The sequence below is a fragment of the Macrobrachium rosenbergii genome, chromosome 57, assembly GCF_040412425.1.
Source record: "Macrobrachium rosenbergii isolate ZJJX-2024 chromosome 57, ASM4041242v1, whole genome shotgun sequence".
NCBI lineage: Eukaryota > Metazoa > Arthropoda > Malacostraca > Decapoda > Palaemonidae > Macrobrachium > Macrobrachium rosenbergii.
This window is the reverse complement of record NC_089797.1, coordinates 3932959-3960390: the sequence shown is the minus strand read 5'-3', so window position 1 is coordinate 3960390 and position 27432 is coordinate 3932959. Positions and strand designations below refer to the sequence as shown.

General features: G+C 36.3%; 1 protein-coding gene across 1 annotated transcript in view; it reads right to left on the bottom strand.

Moving 5' to 3' along the window:
* Positions 1–12620, bottom strand: part of LOC136836981 (mitochondrial amidoxime reducing component 2-like) — a 13818-nt gene extending 1198 nt beyond the window's left edge. The window contains exons 1-4 of the mRNA XM_067101515.1: positions 12507–12620; positions 4187–4398; positions 2791–2971; positions 426–628 (exon numbers count right to left, since the gene is read on the bottom strand). Coding sequence (XP_066957616.1) covers positions 426–628; positions 2791–2971; positions 4187–4398; positions 12507–12620 — 710 coding nt within the window. The remainder of the gene's footprint in view (positions 1–425; positions 629–2790; positions 2972–4186; positions 4399–12506) is intronic.
* Between the last annotated feature and the right edge of the window lie 14812 nt (positions 12621–27432).

Here is a 27432-nt window from a genome sequence, read left to right as displayed (position 1 = left end):
GCAGACCCATATACTCTTTTTATAACCTTTTATCCAGTATGAATCATTGCCACTTGCACCAGACTGCTACGGTTGTTCGCAAGTTTCAGAGACATTACGTTCTATACGAGGTTCGAGCATTAAGCCCATACCTATACTAGGGCCCTCTACTGTATTCAGTCCTGAGGCCTATAGAGGACGGGCTACTGCTTACAGTGTTCCTTGCATGGCGCACTGCAGACTGTACTATAAGTTCTCCCCTTGGGCTTCTTCCTAAATAGATATTCAACTTCTCTAACTGTAAAATGTTCTCTTTTCAATTCAAATTCAGGAACAAACCCTTTGAACAATGAATGGTCCTACGGTTTGGACAATGAATGGTCCTCGCACTGGGACTGACCTGGGACTGACTTGACTTTTCGAGACCCCCCTCGAAGCCTCCCTACCTTTGACAGGGCTTCAGCCTCCGGAGGACCACGTCCCCGATCTTGACGAAGGCCCAGTCGTTCTCGTCGAAGGGCTTCGACCCCTTGACGATGATGTTCGGGCGGAAGTTGTCCATCAGGATGGGTTCCTCCATGCGGGAGTTGAGGTCGTCCAGCGAAGACTGACAGGCGAGGTGGTAACTGCTCCAGTCTGAATAGGCAGCCTGTTGGAGTTGGAAAGGTCAGTTAAGGATCCACAGTCAGTTTAAGAATCTATAGTCAGGTCAAGAATAGGCAGCCTGTTGGAGTTGGGAAGGTCTGATTAGATTAGGGATCCACAGTCAGTTTAAGAATCTACAGTCAGGTCAAGAATCTACTGTCAGTTTAAGAATTCCCTGTTAGATTAAGAATCTAGTCAGATTGAAAATCTGCAGACAGACGATGAATATATTGTCAGACTAAGAATTTATGGTAAGATTAAGAATCTAGTCAGATGAAGAGGCTAAAGTCAGATTAAGAATCTCAGTCAGATTAAGAATCTAGTCAGGTTAAGAATCCATAGTCAGATTAAGAATCCCCAGTCAGTTTAAGAATCTAAGGTTGGTTAGATTGAGAATACACAATCAGTTTAATTAAGAATTCACTAACAGGTAAAAAATCTAGAGTCAAATCAAGAATCTGCAGTCAGTTTAAGAATCAAGTCAGATTAAGTATCTACATTCAAGGCAAGAATCTACAGTCGGATTAAGAATTTACTGTCAGATTAAGAATCCACAGCCGGACTAAGAATCTACAGTCAGACTAAGAATCTACGGTCAGATGAAGAATCTACACTCAGATTAAGAATCTACAGTCAAATTATGAATCTACAGGCAGATTAAGAATCTACAGTCAGATTAAGAATCTACAGTCAAATTATGAATCTACAGTCAGTTTAAGAATCTAGCCAGCTTAAGAATCTACAGTCAGATTAAGAATCTACAGACAGATTAAGAATCCACAGTCGGACTAAGAATCTACAGTCAGACTAAGAATCTACAGTCAATTTATGAATCTACAGTCAGTTCAAGAATCTAGCCAGCTTAAGAATCTACAGTCAGTTTAAGATCCTGCAGTTTTTGACAGTCAGACTAAGAATCTATAGTCAAATTAAGATACATTCGACTTTCTCCACAGAGTAATAATCTTATTGTTAATCTGTACCTTAGGAAACACCAGTCTCCCCCCCCCCCCACAACTCCCCGCGATCTTGCATAGGCGTGGTACACAAAGACCTGAGAGTGATGGTCGCTGGTTTGGAAGTTGGACAATAACAAACATTCAATCCTGATGAATACATGATGTTTTCACCTTGTGAAACTTTATTTACTGATATGACAGGATGTCATTGCTGCAATGTGCTTGCGATATACTCTCTATATCTACTTAAAACCTTTGGGAGATTAGTACAATCTTTATTTAAGCGTGATTAGGCTACAACTGTGAGTTCTGTATCCGGTATCTATAATTGAAGTTGGTGTTATTGACTTACAGACGTCAGATCGTTTCTGTGTCGCATCTCATAAATATCTAGGATGTCTAGATTCTAGACATTCGGAAGTTGTTAACGTGTCGTGAATTCACACGCCCAAAATAAGTAAACGACTGAGGGATAAAGATCTAATTTAGATTTTCTACAAAAGGATTATGAGCTAAAGAAGCACCATCTAAATGACAGAGGAATACAGATCTAATTTGGATTATCTACAAAAGGAATATGAATAAAAAGATATATATGCACCATCACAAAAAATATAAATTGACAAAAAAGTCACTAAAAGGATATGCACCATCACGAAAAAACATAAATTGACAAAAAGTCACTAAATATATATGGTTTTACATATATATATATATATATATATATATATATATATATATATATATATATATATATATATATATATATACATATACAAAACAAAAAAAAACAAAAAAACATTACTTGACAAATAAACACTAAAAAGGTGTACACCATCACCAAAAAAATATAAATTGACAAAAAAATCACTAAATAGATATACACCATCACAAAAAAAGCATAAACTGACAAAAAGGTCACTAAATATATATGATTTTATATATATATATGTATATATATATAAAAAACAAAAAACACTAATTGACAAATAAACACTAAAAAGGTATACACCATCATCAAAAAATTATAAATTGACGCAAAAAAAGTCACTAAAAAGATATATATATATATACTATATATATATATATATATATATATATATATATATATATATAATATATATATATATATATATATATATGTATGCACCATCACAAAGAAAAAAAAAAGTTAATTTGTCAAAAAAAAAAAAAAAAAACTTCTCACTCTATCAGTCTTCTTGTATTGAGTGAAGTTGTGGAACGGGACTCTCTTCGCCTGCCGTGTGATGACAAAATCTCCCTTGTAGACAAGTCGTGCCTTCTTGGTGTTTTTGTACAAGGCTTTGGAGAGCCAGGAAGACACCTCGTCCCCGCAGTCGATGCCGGGGAGGGTCGTGCCTTGGAACCTGAGGGATGTCAAGAAGGATCGCTGGTTTATTTGTTGCGAGTGGCTGGCGTCAGGGTGAGTGTCTGACGCTGGAAGTCTCTCTCTCTCTCTCTCTCTCTCTCTCTCTCTCTAGTCTTATAAGACTCTCTCTCTCTCTCTAGTCTTATAAGTCTCTCTCTCTCTTTCTTTCTCTCTTGTCTGATAAGATTCTCTCTCTCTCTCTCTCTCTCTCTTGTCTGATAAGAGTCTCTCTCTTTCTCTCTATCTAGTCTTATAAGTCTCTCTCTCTCCCTCTCTCTCTCTCTCTCTCTCTTTCTCTCTAGTCTTATAAGTCTCTCTCTCTCTCTCTCTTTCTCTCTAGTCTTATAAGTCTCTCTCTCTCTCTCTCTCTCTCTCTCTCTCTCTCTCTAGTCTTATAAGTCTCTCTTCCTCTCTCTCTCTCTCTCTCTCTCTCTCTCTCTCTCTCTCTCTCTCTCTCTCTCTTGTCTGATAAGACTCTCTCTCTCTCTCTGTCTCTCTCTCTGTCTCTCTCTCGGTCTCTCTCTAGTCTTATAAGTCTCTCTCTCTCTCTCTTTTGTCTGTACACTGGAGGCTCACCAGCAGCGCGTCAGACCCTCCTACAAGCACTGCACCTCTCTCTCTCTCTCTCTCTCTCTCTGCTTTCAGGATAATGGGGTCTCTCCTCCCACACCGCTTCTCTTTTCCTGTAATACTACAGTGTAATATGAAAAAATAAGAAGGCCCAAGGAAGGTCCGAGGACCCCTTTTGAAGAAGATGACCCAAGAAACGCGACCGCCAGATCCATCGCCAAACGGGAGCTAATGAGGCCAAAAACCACTAGGGAATTTGGTCAATCTCCTCCTTCTTAAGAAACGCCACCTCCTTAACATCGGAGGCCTAAGGCCACACCTTCATGTTTTTGTATATATACCATTGTAACTTTCCACCTGTCCATATTCTACCAGTGAACAGGGGCACAGAAACAAGTGCCCGAAATATATGGTTTCAACGTTTAAATAGTGTTTTATGGGCCTTCTTATTTTCATATATATATATATATATATATATATATATATATATATATATATATATATATATATATATATATATATATATATATATATATATATATATATGTGTGTGTGTGTGTGTGTGTGTGTGTGTGTGTGTGTGTGTGCGTGCGTGCCAACTAGAACAATACTACATCCTTTCCACTTACTTGACGTCAATTACTTTTTATCCTTGAGGTCCTTCTTGGTATCAAAGGAAAAATCCTCCTGACCAGGATACTTCAGGGTCAGAACTCGATCCTTCCACTCCGTCACGACGGCAGCCAAGGGCTCCGCCTGCTTGCAACCTATGCCCTCGCCGTGGGCGTTGATCACCATGAACGCCCTGACAAAAATACGACGACGATTGCCAGTTAAATCTGTGAAAGTCATCGCCTGCGCCACGCGAAAAAAAACACCACTGAGAGAGGTGTTTGTTTGGTCACCAAGACAAGAGGTTTGTTGTGTTGTCTCGCATCAAGCGGCAATCATTATATATTCTGGGAGGGCAGGGAGTGTGATTTATATATCTTCATTATATATTCTGGGAGTGCAGGGAGTATGGTTTATTTATCCTGCATTAAGTGAGAATCATTATATATTCTGGGAGGGCAGGGAGTGTGATTTAGTTATCTTGCATTAAATGAGAACCATTAAAATTTTTTTGGGGGGCCGTACGATACAGTTATCCTGCATTAAATGAAAATCATTCCATGGGGGGGGGGGAATGGTTCAGTTTCTATGCATGAAGTGAGAATCATTAAAATTTTGGATAGTTACAATTCTAACAGAAATATTCTCATTAAATGAGAATCATTACATTTTTGGGCAGGGGTGAGCGTATGATTTAGTTCTTCTACATTAAGTGAGAATCATTAAATTTTTATGTGACCTCACCATTTATATTCTAATTTTTTTAAAGAAACGAAAAGATGAAAGTAAAAAAAAAAGATTCTATATGACCTCACCATTTTATATTCTAAATTTATTTTAAAGAAACGAAAAGAAAAAAGTAAAAAAAAAAAAGATTCTCTATGAAGACTCACCTGTCATCAAGATTGTCGACTTTGACTAAAAAATAAATTCTATATGACCTCTTTTATATTCAAATTTTTTTAAAGAAACGAAAAGATGAAAGTTAAAAATAAAGACGCCTCATCTTTTATATTCAAATTTTTTTAAAGAAACGGAAAGATGATCAAAAATAAAGATTCTATACGACCTCATCCTTTATCCCATCTTTAAAGTAATAAAAAAAGCTAATAATATATAAAAATTTTTATAAAACGAAAATAAAAAAAAAAAATTAATAATATCTTTTATATTCTAATTTTTCTTTAATAATAAAAAGAAAAAAAGTAAAAAAAAATTCTCTATAAGACTAACCTGTCATCAAGATTTACGACCAAATCCCTGTTAATACTACTACTACTGCTACTATCTGAATAATAATAATAATAATAATAATAATAATAATAATAATAATAATAATAATAATAATAATAATAATAATAATAATAATAATAATAATAATAATAATAATAATAATAATAATAATGATAATTAATAATGATGATAATGATAATCTTTGCAACCACGTAATAATAATAATAATAATAATAATAATAATAATAATAATAATAATAATAATTGTGATTAATAATGATGATAATGATAATCTTTGGAACCACGTAATAATAATAATAATAATAATAATAATAATAATAATAATAATAATAATAATAATAATAATAATAATAATAATAATGGTGATATTAATAACGATGATAATAATAATCTTTGCAATCATATAATAATAATAACAATAATAATAATAATAATTTTTACAATTACAAGACAACAACAATAATAATAACGATAGATAATAATATTAACCTCAACAACCACATAATAATAATAATAATAATAATAATAATAATAATAATAATAATAATAATAATAATAATAATAATAATAATCTTCACAACTACAATGAAAACATGATCAATGTTGTGAGACTTTACCACAACAACAAAACAATCACAACAACCACAATCACAACCACAGCTCCCAAGTGGGGCGTTCGAAGATACCGGACAATAAGCAGAGAGATCTGGTTCCTGTGTTCAGGGGTGTTTTGGCGGGGGGCGGGGGCAGGGGCGGAGAGGGAGAGGGGTGTGGCAGGCTAATGGCCTTCACAGATGGACGTAATTTGGCTATGTTTAATTCTATGTTTATTATGACCTTTTTTTAGCTTGTTCACTAATAATAATAATAATAATAATAATAATAATAATAATAATAATAATAATAATAATAATAATAATTGGTTTAAATCTTGTAAAACTGTGAAGAAAGGTTTCATGATTATTAAAAACTTTTTAAGTATTGTATGAAAATGCAAGAAACAAAAATATTTAGTATCTGTAAATATAAATATAAAAATATAAATATAAATATAAATATATATATATATATATATATATATATATATATATATATATATATATATATATATATATATATATATATTATATATATAAAAGAAAAGAATAGTTATCGCTAACTACGTGGAGAGAGAGAGAGAGAGAGAGAGAGAGAGAGAGAGAGAGAGAGAGAGAGAGAGAGAGAAGAATATATCTTCGCTCAGTATATAGTAACATGACAAATCAAACCCACAATTTGAAAGGCAGCACAAAATCACGCAGAATCTACAGTTATCAGTTAGCAGCCGTGAAACCAAAGAAGACAGCATATGCCAGCTCTGAATAACGTCCCGAAGCGGTCAGGAGGAGTTTAACTGAAGTGCAAGGGTCACGCGAGTCGTCAAGGGCGTCTGCCCTCAGGGTCAAAACGTACCCAAAACGCACCCTGAATCTCCAGGAGTGAATTGTGCCTGATTCGTTAATGCAATGCGCATTGCATCCCAGAGACGGTGGATAATGAAGCATTATTTAAAACGGACCCAGTTTATGGCAATTAAAAGCAAGTGGGTTGCCAGTTAGGGATTTGTTACGCGTTATTTTAGTTTAAGATTTAACATAATTTTTAATTCGCTTTCGAGTGATATTTTTGTCATTATTTTCACGTTTTGCTTTCTGCGTCGGAATTGAAGTTAATTCTCGCTTTTTAGTTTTCTGAAATGAAAATTATTTTGCCGGCTTTTTCTGTCCGCCCTCAGATCTTAAAAACAACTAAGGCTAGAGGGCTGCAAATTTGTATGTTGCTCATCCACCCTCCGATCACCAAACATACTAAATTACAACCCTCTAGCCTCAGTAGTTTTTATTTTATTTAATGTTAAAGTTAGCCATAATCGTGCTTCTGGCAGCGATATAAGCCAGGCCACCACCGGGGGGCGGTTAAAGTTTCATGGGCCGCGGCTCATAGAGCATCATAAAGAGACCACCGAAAGATAGCTCTGTTTTCGGTGGCCTTGATTACACTTCGGCGCATTTTTTACTTGTTCACAAATGAAGACGAGAAACTCATAATATGGTTTTCATAATTAAGCATGATAATTCATCAAACGGTTCTATTTTAAATTCATAACTGTCAGTGAAAATAGTTTGAATAATAAATCTGTCGCATAAAATTTTGCTTGTGATATGTAACGCACAGAAAAACCAAGAGAGAGAGAGAGAGAGAGAGAGAGAGAGAGAGAGAGAGAGAGAAATGTCAAAATGTTAGATTAATTAACTTACTTGTCTGGAAGCACTGGCGCCGAAAACCGTCTCCATGCCCACCAGCCGACGAGGGCAGCTCCTACCCCAGCTCCAATGCCCACGGCAACCTTTCCTCTAAAAGCCTTTTAAAAGAGGTTCATTAAACATTAGAAGGATATATATATATATATATATATATATATATATATATATATATATATATATATATGAATATCTTTTACTGCAATACCACACACACACACACACACACACACACACACACACACACACACACACACACACACACACATATATATATATATATATATATATATATATATATATATATATATATATATATATATATTGTGGTATAGTTTCATCACTGAACTAATGTGGCCCTGACGACTGCCATGGGTTGGTGGGTGAAACAGCTGTTGACATAGGATAACGAATGGAATAATATGCCTATCTTTTATATCTTTCCTTTCAGAGTGTTTACCTTGAGGAAAAGAATAATTATATACGCTAAGGATAAGAATAATTAAATTAAACGAAGGACAAAGACTTTGAAATATTATCTTAAAACTACTCATGGAATTCAAACCCAAAATGAAAGAAAATAAAGCGAAGAACAATAATGAATAAGTGATGTATTAAGCAAATGCATCAAACCAGTTTGAAAACGTAGGAAAATAAAGCAAAAATAAAATTAAAAAATACAAAATTATTATGAAGACGGAATATCACATAAACTAATGGACTGGACGAACAAAAATTTAAGCTCATGAAAATTATCTTCGCTCAATTCAACTTCATTTATTTGCGACCAGCGGCGAAAGAGACGACGTCATCCTAACGACCTCGTCTTGCCCAGGCCCGAAAAAGCGAGGAAGAGGGATGAAAGCGGAATGAGAAAGATAGCTTTCAAGCAAAATGGCATCGCCTCCTTCCTCCGCCAACTCTCTCCTAATGGAATGGAGGTCAAGATAAAAAGTGCCTTGAGTCAATTTATCGGCGGAAAAAAACTTGAAAAGTTTTCACTCCGTCTACACAGTGGCTGTTATCCAGAGTGACTTGACAGATTGCCGTAAAATTCGTCGTATTTATTCCCAGACGCAGAATATTCAACGCTAGAGGTCACTCGTTCACGTAAGCTTAAAAAAATATAAAGTATTTTTGTCTGTTTATTTCTTAATTTATTAGTTTATCTCTCTTTTCTGATAACTGATCTCTTCTTTTTGTATTTCCTATTAGTTTCTGTTATTTCTTTCAGATGAACACTAGAATATTCTCTGGAAGCTTGAATTTCAAGTCAGTGGTCCCTGTGGTAAGCTTGTACCTTGTAACCTTCAAGCCTAAGACGTTGCTTGCAGGGAACTTTCTTCAGCCAATAGGAGACCAGCATCGCACCACCAGCCAATAATAATAATAATAATAATAATAATAATAATAATAATAACTTTTGACTTGGATGGTTGGTTCTGTAATAAGGTGCCTTAAGAGTAAGTAAGGAGGTTCCATAAGTAAGTAAGGAGGTTCTATAAGTAAGCAAGGAGGTTCCATAAGTAAGCAAGGAGGTTCTGTAAGTAAGCAAGGAGGTTCCATAAGTAAGTAAGGAGGTTCCATAAGTAAGTAATGAGGTTCCATAGTCAGCAAGGAGGTTCCATAAGTTAGTAAGGAGGTTCTGTAAGTAAGCAAGGAGGTTCCATAAGTAAGTAAGGAGGCTCTGTAAGTAAGTAAGGAGGTTCTGTAAGTAAGCAAGGAGGTTCCATAAGTAAGCAAAGAGGTTCTGTAAGTAAGCAAGTAGGTTCCATAAGTAAGTAAGGAGGTTCCATAAGTTAGTAAGGAGGTTCTGTAAGTAAGCAAGTAGGTTCCATAAGCAAGCAAGGAGGTTCCATAAGTAAGTAAGGAGGTTCTGTAAGTAAGCAAGGAGGTTCTGTCAGTAAGCAAGGAGGTTCCATAAGTAAGCAAGGAGGTTCTGTAAGTAAGCAAGTAGGTTCCACAAGTAAGTAAGGAGGTTCCATAAGTTAGTAAGGAGGTTCCATAAATAAGCAAGGAGGTTCCATAAGTAATTAAAGAGGTTCCATAGGTAAGCAAGGAGGTTCCATGAGTAAGCAAGGAGGTTCCATAAGTAAGTAAGGAGGTTCCATAAGTAAGTAAGTAAGTAAGTAAGCAAGTAAGTAGGTCCCTTAAGTAACTGTGTGTATATGTGATACAGAAATATGCATCAAAATAACGTGTGCTAAATCCCTAACTGGTAACTCTGCTTGTCAGAAGCACTAACTTGTTGTCTAGATGCTATATCTAAAACGACAGTTGTAGCGGAATCTTAAATGATAGCTTTCGATAAGATCACATGATCGATAACGGTAGATAATGATAACTGGGAACCAGATTTTATTCCTCTATAATAATAATAATAATAATAATAATAATAATAATAATAATAATAATAATAATAATAATAATAAAAGAAGAGAGAGGAAATATATCTTGTGTCAGAAATGTATTCAATTTTATAATGGAGGAAAACTTGAAAAAATAATTAGTATTCTTATCAATTCTTTTATAGAGTGAAGGCCGATGGGGTTGGCAACCTAGTGTCCCTTTCTAGCCCAGGACTGAAAAAAGCAAAATCAAAAGAGAGACAAAGCTGAATAAATAAAAAAAAAAAGATAAAGGGAATATACAAACGTAAGTATTTATCATAAAGGAAGCAAATTAGAGCTGCCTCCCAAAGAAAGGAAGATAAGCCAGGGAAAACAGAAGCAATAAGAGAATGCCAAAGCTTTGAAACTCAAGAAAAAAATAAGTGTGGGGAAAAGGTGGCCTGACAGGAATTCCCAAAATTACCAAACTTCTAGATAAAAAAATTTTAAGAATAGATTAGTCAAGTCGTCCAGTTTAAGTGTTCGCTTCTGTTGAAGTCTTCTAAGGAAATCTCTGGCCTTGTTCTTCAGTCATGTCAGATAACGTGATTCGCTTGTCACGTCAGATAAAACATGATCTGATTGTCCCTTATCAACTCTGCTTCCATTGCTGTTCTTGACAGATAATATGTTATACTTTGACAGAATTGCTGACACTTGTTTGTCATCGCGTGAGATAAGGCGTCTTCAGATTCATCCTGACTGTCTTAATCTAGTCTTCATTGTCTTAATCTTCATTGTCTTATTCTTCGTCTTAGCCTTCAGTTTCTCTGTTCGTTAATTATCGGAATTTGTTGTCAAAACAACAAAATTGTCACAAGAATCATTAGAGTTCTTGAGTGTCGTTTATGTTATTCTCTATATCATCGAGTTTTTTCTCTATTATCTTGTACTTCCCTTTGTGGTTGTTTCAGCAAAACAACGTCAACATAACCAAACCAACAACAGCACCACAACCGTTGAAACAACAGCAAAAATCACTAAAAAAGCTAAAGAACAACGCCAATCACGCTTCTCCCTTAACAGTACATCGAAACAACTTTCACAAAAGCGCCATTAATGACACAACATTGATCCATTCCTCAACAAAGTCATAACAGGATCAGCAGCATAAAGGGTTGTTCTTCCCTTAAAACAACAAAGACATGAACAACAGCGTACATGACAAAAATAACAACGCTTGAATGCCGGTGAGGCAAGATTCACATTTCCTAAAAGATAACGTGATGAATGGCTGCGCTCCAGTTTGGCTTCGTAGAAAACGGGTTTTTCTTTTTCACCATTTCGAAAGTTTTTCGTCATTTTGAGTCGTTTGTAAAAACCCCCTAGGGTAATTTACCTTCTCTAAGTTTATTATTATTATTATTATTATTATTATTATTATTATTATTATTATTATTATTATTATTATTATTATTATTATTATTATTTCACTGAGGCCAAAGCTTTTCTGCGAAATACGTAAAGTGAAGTTTTCATTAGTACTAAGGTTGCTGTTCGGAAACAATTTTCTTTGTAATTCTTAATGTTTCTTTCAAGTTTTTTTTTTTTTTTCTAATATTTCATCTATGTCAGTCTTAGGGAAGGTGAAGATTTCGTTCCTTTTCGTTAGGGAAATAAGTTTTTTAAATATATTAATATGTTAGCTTCAAATTACACCCCAAGCTTAAAACTTTTCTTAACGAATCGTCACGTAACTTTTAGTACCATGAAGTATGCACACACCACTGAATTAAATACACTGAAAAAAAAACCACTCACACACAAGCAAAAACTCTCTTTCTTACTCAAGGCAGTTGAAAATAAGTTTTATTTTTTAGACGTACTCTTCTGTTAGCTTCAAATTACTCCACTAGCGTAAGTATACTTCACAAATCTGCAAGCAACTAATAGTACTACAATATAAAACTGTGTATGAACCACTGAATTAAATACACTGAAAAAAAAAACACGCACGCACTAACAGAAACTCCCTTTCTTATTCAAGACAGTTGAAAATACTTTTTTTAAATGTACTAATTTGTCAGCTACAAAATACTTTACAAATTAAAGTATTCTTTCCAAATCTGTACACAATGAGTAGTACCGTAAGAATGTGCATTCACAAATGAATTAAATACACTAAAAATCACACAAGCAGAAACTCTTTTGGTGTTCAAGACGGTTGAAAATAAGTTTTTTTAAACGCACTTTTCTGTTAGCTTAAAAAAAACGTAGCTATACTTCACAAATTATGCACATAACCATTAGTACCAGACATACACCGGTAAATTCAGTTCACCGACGAAAAACACACACACAAGCAAATACTCTCATTAATATTCAAGACACTTGAACTTTCGCATCTGCAGATAAAATTATATATAATAAAAAACTAATGGAAAACAAATCTTCGGCAGACCCTTACCCCATCAGGAATAGGCCGATGTTTGAGCTTCCACTGAGCCAAGTTGGACTGACTTGGAGCCACATGAGACTCCGGGGGAGAGTGTCGGGGAGGGGGAGGCAGGGTCAGGTGCATGTGCTCATTTGCATTTATATTTACGTTCTGAAGTCACGTCTAAGTGACGTCTTTCATAAGCATTCTTTGTTGATTTATAAAGAAAGTTCGTTGTTCGATGAGAAATCGAAGGAGTCGTTTTATAACAATAATAATAAAATATACGTTCGAGGATGGGTGTATCTGGCAACTACTGATCTAGGCTTAAGCGTGATCTTCATTAGTATACTCTACAATGATTTTATGTTTCATTAAATAATGCTTACTTACAGTCAGTGATACATTCACATTCCCCTCCAATAACATTCCTATACCGAACATTAATTAGTTTATAGAAAAAACAAATTTAAAAACTTTTGAACACAGACGTATCTGGCAACTATACCGGTCAAGGTTCAAGTGCAGATCATATTCAGAATTTTACTTTTTATTACTTTCTATCTTTCATTTATTCTATTTTTGCTGCTGACGCAGAGATTGCTTCGTACATCCTGGGTCACAAACAAGATCGCGATAACTTTCGAGCGTTAAAAATGCAGACATAATATATTCTTGACAGTACAGTGGTTTAAATTGTTGCCAAGTTGTTTTATTTTTGTCTAAATATATATTTCCTTTTTTATATATTTAAAAAATTATATTTTTCTTTGTTTATTTATCTCTGTACTTATAAATCTGAACAATCAGTTTTAGTCACCTCTTCGTATCAGTTCTAAGAATCAGTTGCTTAATCTTTTCTTGAAATTCTTATGTTTATTTATGTCAGTCGTCTGGTTATACAAATATCTCACTTTGCCGAATTTATTGACATGTGACAGCAGTTGGTTTGTTCTATTTAATAATGTACCATAATTACTGTTTAAGTAATGTATTTGACTATATTTGATTATATACAGGTGGACATAGGCAGTGAATACTTAAAAGCACTGTTTGGCTGATATATATATATATATATATATATATATATATATATATATATATATATATATATATATATATATATATATATATATATATATATATATATATATATATATATTTTTTTATTTATTTATATGTCTGTGCTTTCATATGTGTATGTGAACATTAATATAACTAGCAACTATATTAGAGAATAAGTACAGTATGTTCTCAAGTGGATTTGACTCTGTAACCAAGGTGCGTAGTTATAGATGGACTCCACCACCTTAAAAAAAAACCTGTTTCCCAATTTTTTTGATCTCGCTCCTAGGTCAGTGATACAAGCGTGCCTGTATTCTGTAGGCCTTACGGGTACTTTGAGAGAATATTTTCTCATGCCAGTTCCGATGAGTGTCCATTACTATCTTTCACGATACAAATGAATATCAGTTTAATTGGTGCATCCATGGCTTGTTATCGGAATGGAATATAGAATTTAGGCCTACGAGGTCATTCAGTGCTGGAAAGTAGTTTGAGAGTAGGTAGGTTTGAAAGGTGTACCAGGAGGAAAACCTCAAAGCAGTTGCACTATGAAATAATTGTTAGGAGAGGGTGGATAGCAAGATGGAAGAAAAAGAATATGAACGGAGGTACAGTAAAAGGAATGAAAGGGGTTGGAGCTAGGGGCCGAAGGGACGCTGCAAAGAACCTTTAGTAATGCCTACAGTGCACCCCGTCAGGTGCACTGGCGGTACTAACCCCCTTGCGGGATTTGGCTTGTTATCCACAGGGAAAAAATATCTACATACACCGTACAAATTTTAAACCACCGTGTGGTAAATGTGAAGCAGACTGCCGCACGAAGATATATCGTATATTAATGTAATTTGTCGACCGTACAATATAGAAAGGGTGTATATAATGCTTTGATCACCGAGGAGCTAGTACTAAACACGGCGTCCCAAGGAGTTCTGCCATGTTCAGTATTAACACCTCGGAGGTGAACGTGAAAATATGGACGAAAGTCAGAAATTTTTTCGAATGATAACTACATAATATAAAACATATATATAACATAGAGAAAAATGTAATCAAAATATTAAAAATTTTCTGTCTATTTTAATTATATTCTATGGTAGATAACAAGCCAAAGTAGCACCGTTTAATTTGGCGACTTAGAAATTTGAGTGAAATCGAGCCAGTGATCACAGAGTTTGTATAAAGGCCTTTTGCAAATTTTAGTCGACTCCTTGTCACACAGAAAGCATTCAGGTAATCCTACAGAATATTTCAGTCCGTTGCACCTAATTCGCATTTACAACTTTCATATGTCGTTATTTATTAAAGATTTGCGCATAATACGTGAAGTCTTCCATCAGATGTTCAGAGGATGACGGATGATGCATATATATATATATATATATATATATATATATATATATATATATATATATATATATATATATATATATATATATGTGTGTGTGTGTGTGTGTGTGTGTGTGTGTATGTATAAACATATATAAATATATATATATATATATATATATATATATATATATATATATATATATTCGCTGTTACCAGGGCTGAGTGATTTATGCAAATGAGTTAGCAGTTCTACTCCCTCCCACTGTACACACTTAATGTAACTTACATACCAAATCTGGCCAGTGTCATGCGTACATTCTCGAAGTTACACACACACAAAAAAAAAAAACACTAAGACATCTGAGTCACGTGACCCAGCATATAATTTAGTAAATGTGTTGATCCCCAGTTAAATAAATAGAAAAATAATATAACAAAGAAAGATTCGTCAGTCCTAAGTATACTTGAAGCGAAGTGATTTTTCATCACTGTTGTAAAAATGCACCCACAGAGAGAGAGAGAGAGAGAGAGAGAGAGAGAGAGAGAGTTGAACCTCCTCTGTGCAAGTGCGTGCATCAAGGACACACACACACATACACACATGAGATTTCAAGAGCCCCAAAGATCTGGTCATAACCAGATTCTGCCAAAGTCAACCGGACTTATTTTAAATGACCAAAACAGTGTCGTGTTTCCCTGTGAACTATAGATTAGGTTACGTTGTTTCTCCATCAAGCGACGCCAGTTCATCCCTTCGATGAATCGTTTGGTGTTGTGTTTTCTCTATCGTAGTAATGAAAGGGGTGTTTATACAGACTGAGGTCTGCAAGTATATTATTATTATTATTATTATTATTATTACAATGGTTGGATAAGCAAAGTGTTTCAAGGCGAGAAATAAATAATAAAAAATATATAAGAAATAAAAAAAGGAATAGCAAATCATATTAAACATTTAAAATATGAAATCAGATTCGTGTTAACCTGTATAGCAAAAATAGATTCACGCCAAGTTTGAACTTCTGAAGTTCCAGTGATTCAATTTGGTCAAACTGGAAATAAAAGTTGAAGAAAAATTTTTTTTTTACACCGGAAATCATGAAAGAAATGGCAAGGTTGGTCAGCTTAATTGTCTGTGGAAGTCAAGGTGGGAATGTATGAAGGGATTGTTGAGCCAACTTTCCTTCATGGAAGTGAAGTGTGGATACTAAAAAGAATTGACATGAGAAATGGAGGGGGAAAGAGAGGGTAGTTGAAAGGATGGTCAAAGTATTTTGAGATGGTCCGGTCATGTGGAGCAAATGAACGAAGATAGGTTGATGAAGAGTGTGTACAGTAGTTCAGAGGTGTTGAAAGGAATTACCAGGGTGCGTGAAAATTCATACAAGATACGAGTGAATGGCAGTGTGTGTGTGTGTGCGTGCGTGCGTACGTGTTTGTGTGTGTATGTGTGTGTTTGTGTTTGTGTGTGTGTGTGTGTGTAAGGAGATTCGACACACTACTGATGAGCCTTTGTGGACAGCGATCAAAGATACTGTTTACTTTTCCTTGCCTTGCATTGGTAAGAATAGTTTCTCTTAACGATCAAAATAAATGATCAAAATGGCTACGAGAATCTTACCCTCAAATCAGTTTTGAAGTTATTTTCAGGCCAAAGAACATAAAGCAAAACTTTCTAAGAACCAAGACAGCGTACCCAAAGAACTGCAGTCATCTATGGTCCATAAGCATATGTGTATTTGCAGGCGTAATGCAACTTCTGTTTGAAAATCTAAATCAAAACCAATTTCTTCTCCGTGCCCTTGAAGGCACTGACCCCACTTAACCAACAAGCAGCTAGGGTAATTTGCGAGCATTCTCGCTAGCACAACCGCCCGCTGAGAATTGGCTCTTATTTTATTTAAATATTGGTCAGTCTGCCTAGTGACAAAGAACTCGCCAGAGCAGAGACGCCAGTAACCGTCAGAGAAAGGCTTCATTCTGTCATTCTGGAAGGTCAGTTGCTACGTCTTGGTTTTAACTCTGTGTTTATCCCTATACCTTTTTTTAAAGGATTATCCTTCTTCTGTAATTTGCTGTATTCAGTTTTCACTTTTAGTTTCGCCCGTAGGAGGGCAGTGCCGCCAGTATACCTCATGCTGTAACACTGTAGGCTTTACTTAAGGCTCTTTGCGGCGTCCCTTCGGCCCCTAGCTGCAGCCCCTTTCATTCCTTTTCCTATACCCCCATTTACGTTCAGTCTTCCATCTTGCTATCCACCCTCCCTTAACAATTGTTTCAGCATTATTTTCAGCCCTGAATGAACTCACAAGTCCCAGCGCTTGGCCTTGGGCCTAAATTTTGTATTCCAATTCCAAATTTTAGCTCCATTTTGAAAGTTTTTTTTTTAAATCCTAGTGTGTGTTTTTTCTTTTTAAGAACTTGAATTTTTTTAAAAACTAGTATGATGATGAGGTATATTTCAGCCTCATGTAATGTGTACACAATTCCTTGTGGAGTACCACTAAAGCTGTCATACATACTACAGAGAAACGGGGTCAATTTCCAGTTATTTGCAGATGACACCGAATTTTATTTAAAAAAAAAAAAAATTTAATGATACCAATGATAAAGTAACTGATGTTCTTACCAGTGTTAATGACAGGATAAAATTGAAGCAGGTGAAACAGAATGAAAATAAAAGTGAATTTATGTTGGCATGAAGGAAAAACGATTTGAGAAACCTTGGTGATTCTCGGCTAAATATATAAATAGTATAAAGTAATTCCGATCGCTGATAGTGTTCCAATAAAAAATATAAGGGTACAGTCATCATCTTAGAAATACTGCTTTTGTTAAGAAAATATCTTAAGAGTCCTATAAAATACACTTGTGATTAATTGTTTCATAAACAGAGAGGACAGTTGCAACTCTATCATAATCTGCCTAAGTTGCAACATAGGAAGTTGCCAAATATACTAAATGGAGCGTCAAGACTGATAAAGGGGTGTTGCACCGCGCAGCGGATTAGGCCTATATTGTTCAAGTAGTAACTAATTCCCTATCAAAGCTAAAATAATGTTTAAATTGTGTCTAATGACACACCAAGCTATCAAGACGGGGTGTCCTAAACCTCTGAATGACTTGCTGCGTATAATACAATCAGTGGATGGAGTCAACACAAGATTAGCTATAGATAGTGTCATCAAAGTTTTCGAGCCAAGATGCAGTTCGAACGAAGGCTTCAGAACCGTTAGATTGGCCGCTCCAAGACTGTACAACAAGCTCCCGCTTGATATCAGGCAGACTGAAAATATCAAGTCATTGAAGACGAAATCAAAACTTTCCTTGTTTTTCATGTGCTAGACAGTGTTGGCTCAACAGTCAATAAGGAGTACCCGTGTAAAAGAGAATCTCAGAATGTGCGTGCTTTATTATGTATAAGAAAAGTTAAGTATATATACATTATATAGTATGTATATGTATATGTATATATATAGCAATATATATATATATATATATATATATATATATATATATATATATATATATATATATATATATATATATATATATATATATATATATGCACGTATATATTATACTCAGGATGTGGTTCAAACCCTGTTACCGAACATAGGAATTACTTCACTTTCCTTGCATGTAGACCTAAGGCTTTGTAGTGCCAAGCGTATCCAAGAAGTGTGAAGAATTCGAGAAGTTAAGAGGGCACTGTGGCTATTGCAATTACATACGCATCTGGTAAAAAACAAATGACAAATATAGATTCTATACATATATGTATAGATTCATATATATATATAAAATTTATATATATACAAAATCCATTTATTTATTTGAATGACAAACTTCTGTATTCCCGGTCACTGGTTTACGTGGAAAGTTGGTACATGACAAGGTCACATGTAAGGTCTGTATAGCTGAGGCAATACGACACTAGTAACACGTAGGACACAGCTGACCTTTGTCGAATCCGGTGGGGGAATCCGCAGGAACACAGCGCCCACCGGACTCAGAACAGGTTTGAGGAGTTGACGTGGATCAAAGCATAATGGCAGGGAGGGGGGGTTCCCAGACATTTTGGGGCCCGGGGGGCACAGTCCCATTTGGGGCCCATCTCATGGGGGGGAAGGCGAGAGAAGCGAGCCAAAGCAGCGGGGTGGTTCGGGAAAATTTTTAGAATATGAGCAATTGTAGGATCATTTTAAAGGCACTTGTAAATGCAAATTTCAGAAATTTAATTTCTTAAAACTAGGTCTACATTGAATAATTGAAGATCCACTTAATCCAGTTAAACATAGTGATAAATGGTGAAAATGAGGATGACAGTAATGTACTCTGATGGTGATATGACTTGGAGGGATACTATTGCTGAAAGGGACTCCATTATGTGAAGGGGGTTAGATCAGAGTGAAGGAGTTAGAACAGAGTGAACGGAGGTAGAACAAAGTTTGGGCCGGTAGAACAGAGTGGGAGTTAAAACAGTGAATGGAAGGTAGAACAGAGTGAGGGGAAGGTAGAACAGAGTGAGGGGAAGGTACAAGAGAATGAAGGGAAGGTAGAACAGTAGGACAGAGTTGATAGAACAGAGTGAAGGAGGTCAGAGTGAAGGGAGGTATTATGTGAAGGGAAGGTAGAACCTAGTGTTCAAAGGGAGGTCAGAGTGAAGGGAGGTGGAACAGAGTGAAGTGAAGCTGTGAAGGGAGGTAGAAAAGAGTGAGGGGAAGGTAGAATTTGAGGAGGTAGAACAGAGTGAAGGGAGGTAGAACAAAGTGAAGGGAGGTAGAACAAAGTTAGTGGAGGTAGAAGTTAGAACAGAGTGAAATGAGGTAGAACAGAGTGAAGGGAAAGTGAGAAACAGAGTGATGGGAGGTAGAACAGAGTGAAGCTGTGAGAGAAAGAGTGAAGGGAAGGTAGAGTAGAGTGAGGGGAGGTAGAACAGAGTGAAGGGAAGGTAGAATAGGAAGGTAGAACAGAGTGAAGGGAAGGTAGAATAGAGTGAGGGGAGGTAGAACAGAGTGAAGGGAAGGTAGAATAGAGTGAGGGGAGGTAGAACAGAGTGAAGGGAAGGTAGAATAGAGTGAGGGGAGGTAGAACAGAGTGAAGGGAGGTAGAACAAAGTTAGTGGAGGTAGAAGTTAGAACAGAGTGAAATGAGGTAGAACAGAGTGAAGGGAAAGGAATAAAGTGAAGGTAGAACAGAGTGAAGGGAGGTTAGAAGAAGTTAGAACAGAGTGAAATGGGTAGAACAGAGTGAAGGGAAAGTAGAATAGAGTGAGGGGAGGTAGAACAGAGTGAAGGGAGGTAGAACAAAGTGAAGGGAGGTAGAACAAAGTTAGTGGAGGTAGAAGTTAGAACAGAGTGAAATGGGTAGAACAGAGTGAGAACAGAATAGAGTGAGGGGAGGTAGAACAGAGTGAAGGGAGGTAGAACAAATATAGTGGAGGTAGAGAACAGAATAGAGTGAAGGGAAGGGAGGTAGAACAAAGTGAAGGGAGGTAGAACAAAGTTAGTGGAGGTAGAAGTTAGAACAGAGTGAAATGAGGTAGAACAGAGTGAAGGGAAAGTAGAATAGAGTGAGGGGAGGTAGAACAGAGTGAAGGGAGGTAGAACAAAGTGAAGGGAGGTAGAACAAAGTTAGTGGAGGTAGAACAAAGTTAGTGGAGGTAGAAGTTAGAACAGAGTGAAATGAGGTAGAACAGAGTGAAGGGAAAGTAGAACAGAGTGATGGGAGGTAGAACAGAGGAGGGAAGGTAGAAAAGAAGGGAAGGTAGAATAGAGTGAAGGGAACAGGGGAGGTAGAACAGAGTGATGGGAGGTAGAACAGAGTGAAGGGAGGTAGAACAGAGTGATGGGAGGTAGAACAGAGTGAAGGGAGGTAGAACAGAGTGATGGGAGGTATAACAGAGCGAAGCTGAGAAGGGAGGTAGAAAAGAGTAAAGGGAAGAAAGAATAGAGTAAAGGGAGGTAGAGCAGGGTGAAGGGAAGGTAGAACAGAGTGAAATGAGGTAGAACAGAGTGAAGGGAAGGTAGAAGAGAGTGATGGGAGGAAGAACAGGGTGAGGGGAGGTAGAACAGAGTAAATGGAGGTAGAAGTTAGAACAGAGTGAAATGAGGTAGAACAGAGTGAAGGGAAGGTAGAAGAGAGTGATGGGAGGAAGAACAGGGTGAGGGGAGGTGGAAGGGAGGTAGAAAGAGGAGGTAGAACAGAGAGGGAAGGTAGAACAGAGTGATGGGAGGTAGAACAGAGTGATGGGAGGAAGAACAGGATGAGGGGAGGTAGAACAGAGTAAATAGAGGTAGAAGTTAGAACAGAGTGAAGGGAAGGTAGAACAGAGTGAAATGAGGTAGAACAGAGTGATGGGAGGTAGAACGGAGTGAAGCTGTGAAGGAAGGTAGAAATGAAGCATGTGAAGGGAAGTAGAATAGTGATGGGAGGTAGAATTCTGAAGGGAGGTGAAAGGGTGAAGGGAAAGTAGAATAGTTAGAGTGAAGGGGAAGGTAGAGCAGAGTAAAGTGAAGTTAGGGAGTTAATTTAATATTGCTGGAAGGGAGAAAAGGGAGAGGAAGACCACAGACCACTCCGAGATTATAAACAAAACAAAAGCATTGGTATTCTTGTTGATGTTAGTACACTTGTTAGTAGGTAGAGCCTACACTTAACACTTTTCAACTTGCTCACTTGCTCCTACTGTCCTACAGTTTTCGACGTGCCTTCTTGGCAGCGAACTCCTCTATTATATCACCCATATCAATTTTATCCAGCACTTCTGATTCCACTGACATTAATACTAAACTACTAAGCCTGTCTTGGCCTATCGTGCTGCGTCAATAGTTCTTCACTAGCTTCAGCTTTGAGAAGGATCTTTCACAAGAAGCAATAGATGTTGCTATGGTGAGTAAAACTCTGATTGCTGTTGTAAGATTGGGGCAAACATCTTTTCCATAACTATTGAATTTTTTCAAAATATCCACTGGTAGCCTTGGTAGTTTTCTGTTGAAAAGCATTACACGTGCATCTATTATGTCACTGAACTGGGAGATTGGCTGGACATCGTCGCAAAAGGAGGCAAAGTCTGCACTATGTTTTTGAAGCGTTTCCTCGTCCATAGATTTTAAAAGTGACTCTGGTTGAAGAAGGAATCCAAAGTGCTCCACATGGTCTCCCAGTCTCTGAAATCTCTCTTCATTTTCATACAAAGCAGAAGGCCAGATTCACTGAATCATTTGAATGTGTATTATCTGGGCAAATGGGGCCATTGTGGGGCCCTCAGAGGATAATTAGGACCCCTATAAGCAGTAATCAATTGCCTTAGATCGGCCCTGCCCTTACCCCAATCAACGTTACCAACCCTCCTCCGATCCGTATGAGGAGGTCTATAATGGGCTCTACGATTGAGGGGAGACCCCCTGGAGAGCCCTATTTCTTTTACACAACATTTTTGTTACATTTTTGCTCACAAAATTGGAAATTTGGGCCCTTTAGTGGGCCCCAAACTTTCGGGTCCAAATATAAATGGGGCCCTTGACCATTCTGGGCTCACTGGATTTAGCTTGTCCTGTCATAGCAGCACTGGTTAAATTTCGCATTTTGGGGCCCCCCCTCACTCTGGAGCCCGGGGGGGGGGAGCGATTTCAGACAGCCCCCCCCCCTCAGGAACGCCACTGGATAATGGACTTACCCCTCCCCATCCCATCTCTCAAATAATGTTTTTATTAGTATTTTTATCTTCATAGATACTGTTAGATTACAGTAAAACACACACATGGTATATACATATATATGTATGTATATATATATATATATATATATATATATATATATATATATATATATATATATATATATATATATGTGTGTGTGCGTGTGTGTTTATACGTATTATATATATATATATATATATATATATATATATATATATATATATATATATATATATATATATATATATATATATATATATATATATTTGAGGCCCTATGCATCCCCGTGGGTGCCACAGGAAATGATCGAGTGATTAATTATACACAGCAGGATTTTTTCACGCTGGACTGGGCAAAGTGACACAAAGTTAAGTCCTACAAAAATTTACTCATCATTTAATATAATTTACTAATATAACTTGCAAAGTAAGTACAGGTTAAAAAGAAATATGTATGCAATTGTTTGAGAACTTTGACTCAAAATTCTGCTTACAGATTTTGTCATTTCCATATCTTGTAAAATTTCAGTTTCATTTGATAAAAATAAAAAAATAAAACATTTATTCAATTGAAAACTTATAATTCGAAAGATATACTTATACAAAAATTGAGTTTGATGATTTTGAGATCTATGTTCAGTTGCTGTATCAAAACGTTATTAGTATTTTCAAAGAATAAAACCCCATGGACAATATAAACTAGTCTGCCATAAAAGAAGATACGATTAAGAAAGAAAACGGTCGGGGAAGTCACAATAGAAAATGAGAAAAATTATTTTTATCCATAACTATTGTAAATGATATATCCAAACACAAGTGACTACAGTATAAAGATCATGTTGACTAATGTCTTTCCCGTCCATTTTCTTACATAAATTTCCTCTCATAACAAGCCAGGAATGTTCATTTTAAGGTTTGGTCCTATTTTCTAGTCAGAACTGATCCGTGCATTAGACTTTATCCGCGATTCTGAATAATATAAATAATATAAAATTACAATAAGTATAAGTAACGTATGTACCACCCTCATTCAATAAATCCAGAATCATGTTAAGAATCATTAGAGATACGTTGACAATGACGATATATTCTGCTCATACAAATCAAAATTTTTTCCCCTAGGGAACCTTAAATGTTGGAAATGGGACGAACAATAACATTTTTAGAAATACTTTAATACTGTAACTTCGGCCATTTCAAACAACATGCCACTTTTTACGTGTTCAGATACGAAAAAGTGGATTTTGGCTTTGGACCCCTTAAAATTATCCTAACCATACATTTTTAACCAAATACAATCTTACTAATGTGCTACTTAGAGGTTTTTACCTAGCTGGGCTTTCTGTATCTCTCATTCTGTGATGTTTCCCGAAGACTGTTCGAACAATTGGGTTGGCCTGGGCTTCCACCTGGTTGGATGAGACTAACTTTAATCGCAGACTTCTCTCTTAAAGCTTAATGTACGTCAACATTGTTGGCAACGTGTTCCTCAGCACAGGTTTCCAAAACATTAGGGGTAGGGTAGTCCCGTCACTTAAGGCTCTTTGCAGCGTAATGCCTTCTGCCCCTAGCTGCAACCCCATCTGTTCCTTTTACTGTACCTCCTTTCAGATTCTCTTTCTTCCATCTTGCTTTCCACCCTCTTCTAACAATTGATTCATGGTGCAATTGCGAGGTTTTCCTCCTGTTACAGCTTTCAAACCTTTTGCTGCCAATTTCTGCTTCAGCGCTGAATGACCTCATTGGTCCCAGTGCTTTTAGCCTTTGGCCTAAATTTATATTCAGTTCAATTAAATTCAGTAAACAGGTTTCCAAAGGTTGACGATAAGTTGTCGAGGTGATATGTTACAAAGGAGTTATTGTAAAACCCCAAAAACAGTTTTGTACGGAAACAGGAAGAGGAGAGCTTATATTTGGTTGTCAATTTCAGAAGGCAGGACGGACAGAAATGACCTGGAGAAGAAGAAGATGAAGAATAATCACACAGTTCCGATGGGGGTTGAAAATACTGCAGGAAGGAAGCCTATGTGAGTCAGAGGGTGCCCTTGAGCCAAGATCCTTGGGTCTTGGCTTAGGCACCCAGCGTTTGATGCTGGATCTGAGGTAAGAAATAATATATGTATATATTTTGTTGCATATTTTATTGTCAGGCATGGCATTCATTACCACTGATATACATAGGAACCAATAGGCATTTAAATATTCCAGTTTGCCGGCTCAAACGACCTAAGTTTCCCATAAAATATTCCGCATATTCTTTATGGTGTATCTTTTGCGAACCCGCATGTGCATCTTGCCCCTCCGTGAACAGGGGATAACTGTGAATTAATCCACATCGCTAACATCAAACGAACCAGGACCGTAGGAACTTGTGTAAACATACACAAGCCTGTGTTATTTCCTTAGCTGAATCTGGTTCAGCGACAACAGCATACTAAATTTGTTCTCAACAACTCGTCTCAAATGTCTTTTTATCTAATCACATAAGCTTTGAAATATTTAATGCCAGAATTAACACCAACTAAAGATGCAAAATACAATTTATTTACTATAATTATCGTTCATTCACTGGCTATATTTGGGGAGGAAGCCTCTTCACATATGTCGTATAGGATTGAGAGAGGAGGATTGCTGAAAATACCCAGACTGACAGGGGGCGAAGGGTTAACAGGGACCACGTGGTGGTGTGCAACGGACCGTTGACCGGATCAAGGGCTAAAAGACAGATAAACTGGAGCTCACCGGAATGCAGGTTATATTAGGAGCTATCATAACCTGGGCCATAGGGCCATATTCGTTAATATAAAAATCAGTAACAAAAAGCCCTTCTTTCCCTTTCGTCTGTTCCGATATAACAATTTCAAGTAACTCTCTCTCTCTCTCTCTCTCTCTCTCTCTCTCTCTCTCTCTCTCTCTCTCTCTCTCTCTCTCTCTCCCCCATGTTTAAATTTTCTCTATCTCACGTGCTCGTATGCGAAAAATCCTTTCTTTAACTCTCCTTATACATATGTACTCATCCGCCTTTCATTGTCTCTAAAAAGTGTTGCAAAGAATATGATGCAAAAAAAAATTCTGTGTACATTTATTTAGTGCTTAAACCATGTGTTTTGACGAAGCTTATCAATTTTGAAACTGTGGATCAGCCTCCCTGAGAATGTCTTGCAATTGGAACTTCAAAAGTTCAAGCGAAGATGAAATGCATTACTACCTTAAATTCTTAAATTTTAATACATTTTATCTATTAATTAATTAATCAATTTGCCTTTTTTAATGTAATGAACGCCATGTTCTTTGGAAGCTTGAATTTCAAGTCAATGGCCCCTGTGGTGGGCTTTTCCCATATGAATAGGGTTCATCTGAATAATATTAATAATAATCATGATTAGGAAGAAAAACAAATGAGAATCCAAAAATGCCAGACTTCTTTGAGAAAGTCACACAGAAATCCATTAAGTTTTTCAAGGCTGGGCTTCTGATTGAATTGAAAATTTATTTTTTATGAATAATTAATACTAATATTGTTTGAGAGCAGAAATTTCATTCACTCGATCATTTAAGAAAAATACGTAACCCTCAAATTACGTAAAAGGGTAATAAGAGTCCCCAGGTTGACAGAAAATTTTATTGCTCTTTTCTCAGTGGTGCAAAAGAACAAGATAATCAGCTTTTCAGTGAAAAAGCTGAGAAAAAATGTGATAAAAATGAAAATGGACTGAATGAAAGCAAGGATTAGAAAGTCTCTCTCTTCAGATATCATTCAAAGAAAAAAGACTAAATTTTGATATAATAACATTTTCTCTATATTTATTTTCCTTACTAATTGATCACGTCATCATTTACAAAATGATTCTGAAGCAAGAACAAAAAAATATACATTAAATAAATTGGGGAATTTTGACGATTTTGAAAAAAACAGCAAACAGAAGCCCATAAACCTGGTTGTTCTCCACACAGTTGCTCATTTTAGGCGGGAAAATCACTGTCCTTTCATTGGCTGTCGATGACATCATAACTACCACTGCTGCTACGTCATGAAATGTTGACATGCGTCACGAATATTTCAACTTTAAACCGTAATTTATATACACATATCTAGTATCTGTGATTGTGGCCAGTGTCACAAGATCTTAAATTATAACGAAAATGTTATCAAATAGATATGGAGTGAAGAAATGCTCTCAAACGCTAACTATTCGTCCTTATTTTTTTTTACACGGAAGAGTTGCCACTTTCTGTTTCTGTAGGAGTCTGGAGTAAACAACCAAAAAACTAATCAGCCTTTTGAACCAGATAGAGATATAAAATCGGATTTTGGTCTTTAACGTCTTTTTGTCTGGTTATACATGTTATAAAACAATTATTGTGGGGAAAAAACAACGATTATTGATGCAAGACCAACATTTTCCTAAGAATCACGGTTCACCCAAATGGCTACAACGGGGGAAGGTAGCGTCTGCACACAGGACGAAAAAGACTAGTTGGTCTCTCTCACGATGAGACAAACAGAGAATACACTGTATGGAAGCCAAGCGCATATTTCGTTACACCTCCAGTGGTTTCATACTCTTTAACAGATACTACGGCGCAAGAGCTAGCTCCCATTTAACTGAATAATTGTAGAAATTCAAAACTGTTTCTCATAAATAGAGGCACCTGGCAACTGCTCCTTCTCGGCTTTCATTCATAAATAACTACGGTTCATGACGTCATCAGATTTTGTAAACAAAACAGTCAGCTGAGGAAGGATGTAACGTGAGTGCTTATTATTTGTTGTTTTCATTTATGCATAATCTCTTTTATCTATTGGTATCTTGTATTTATTTCAGCCCAGTTAGTTTCCCCTATAGATACATAAGAAAT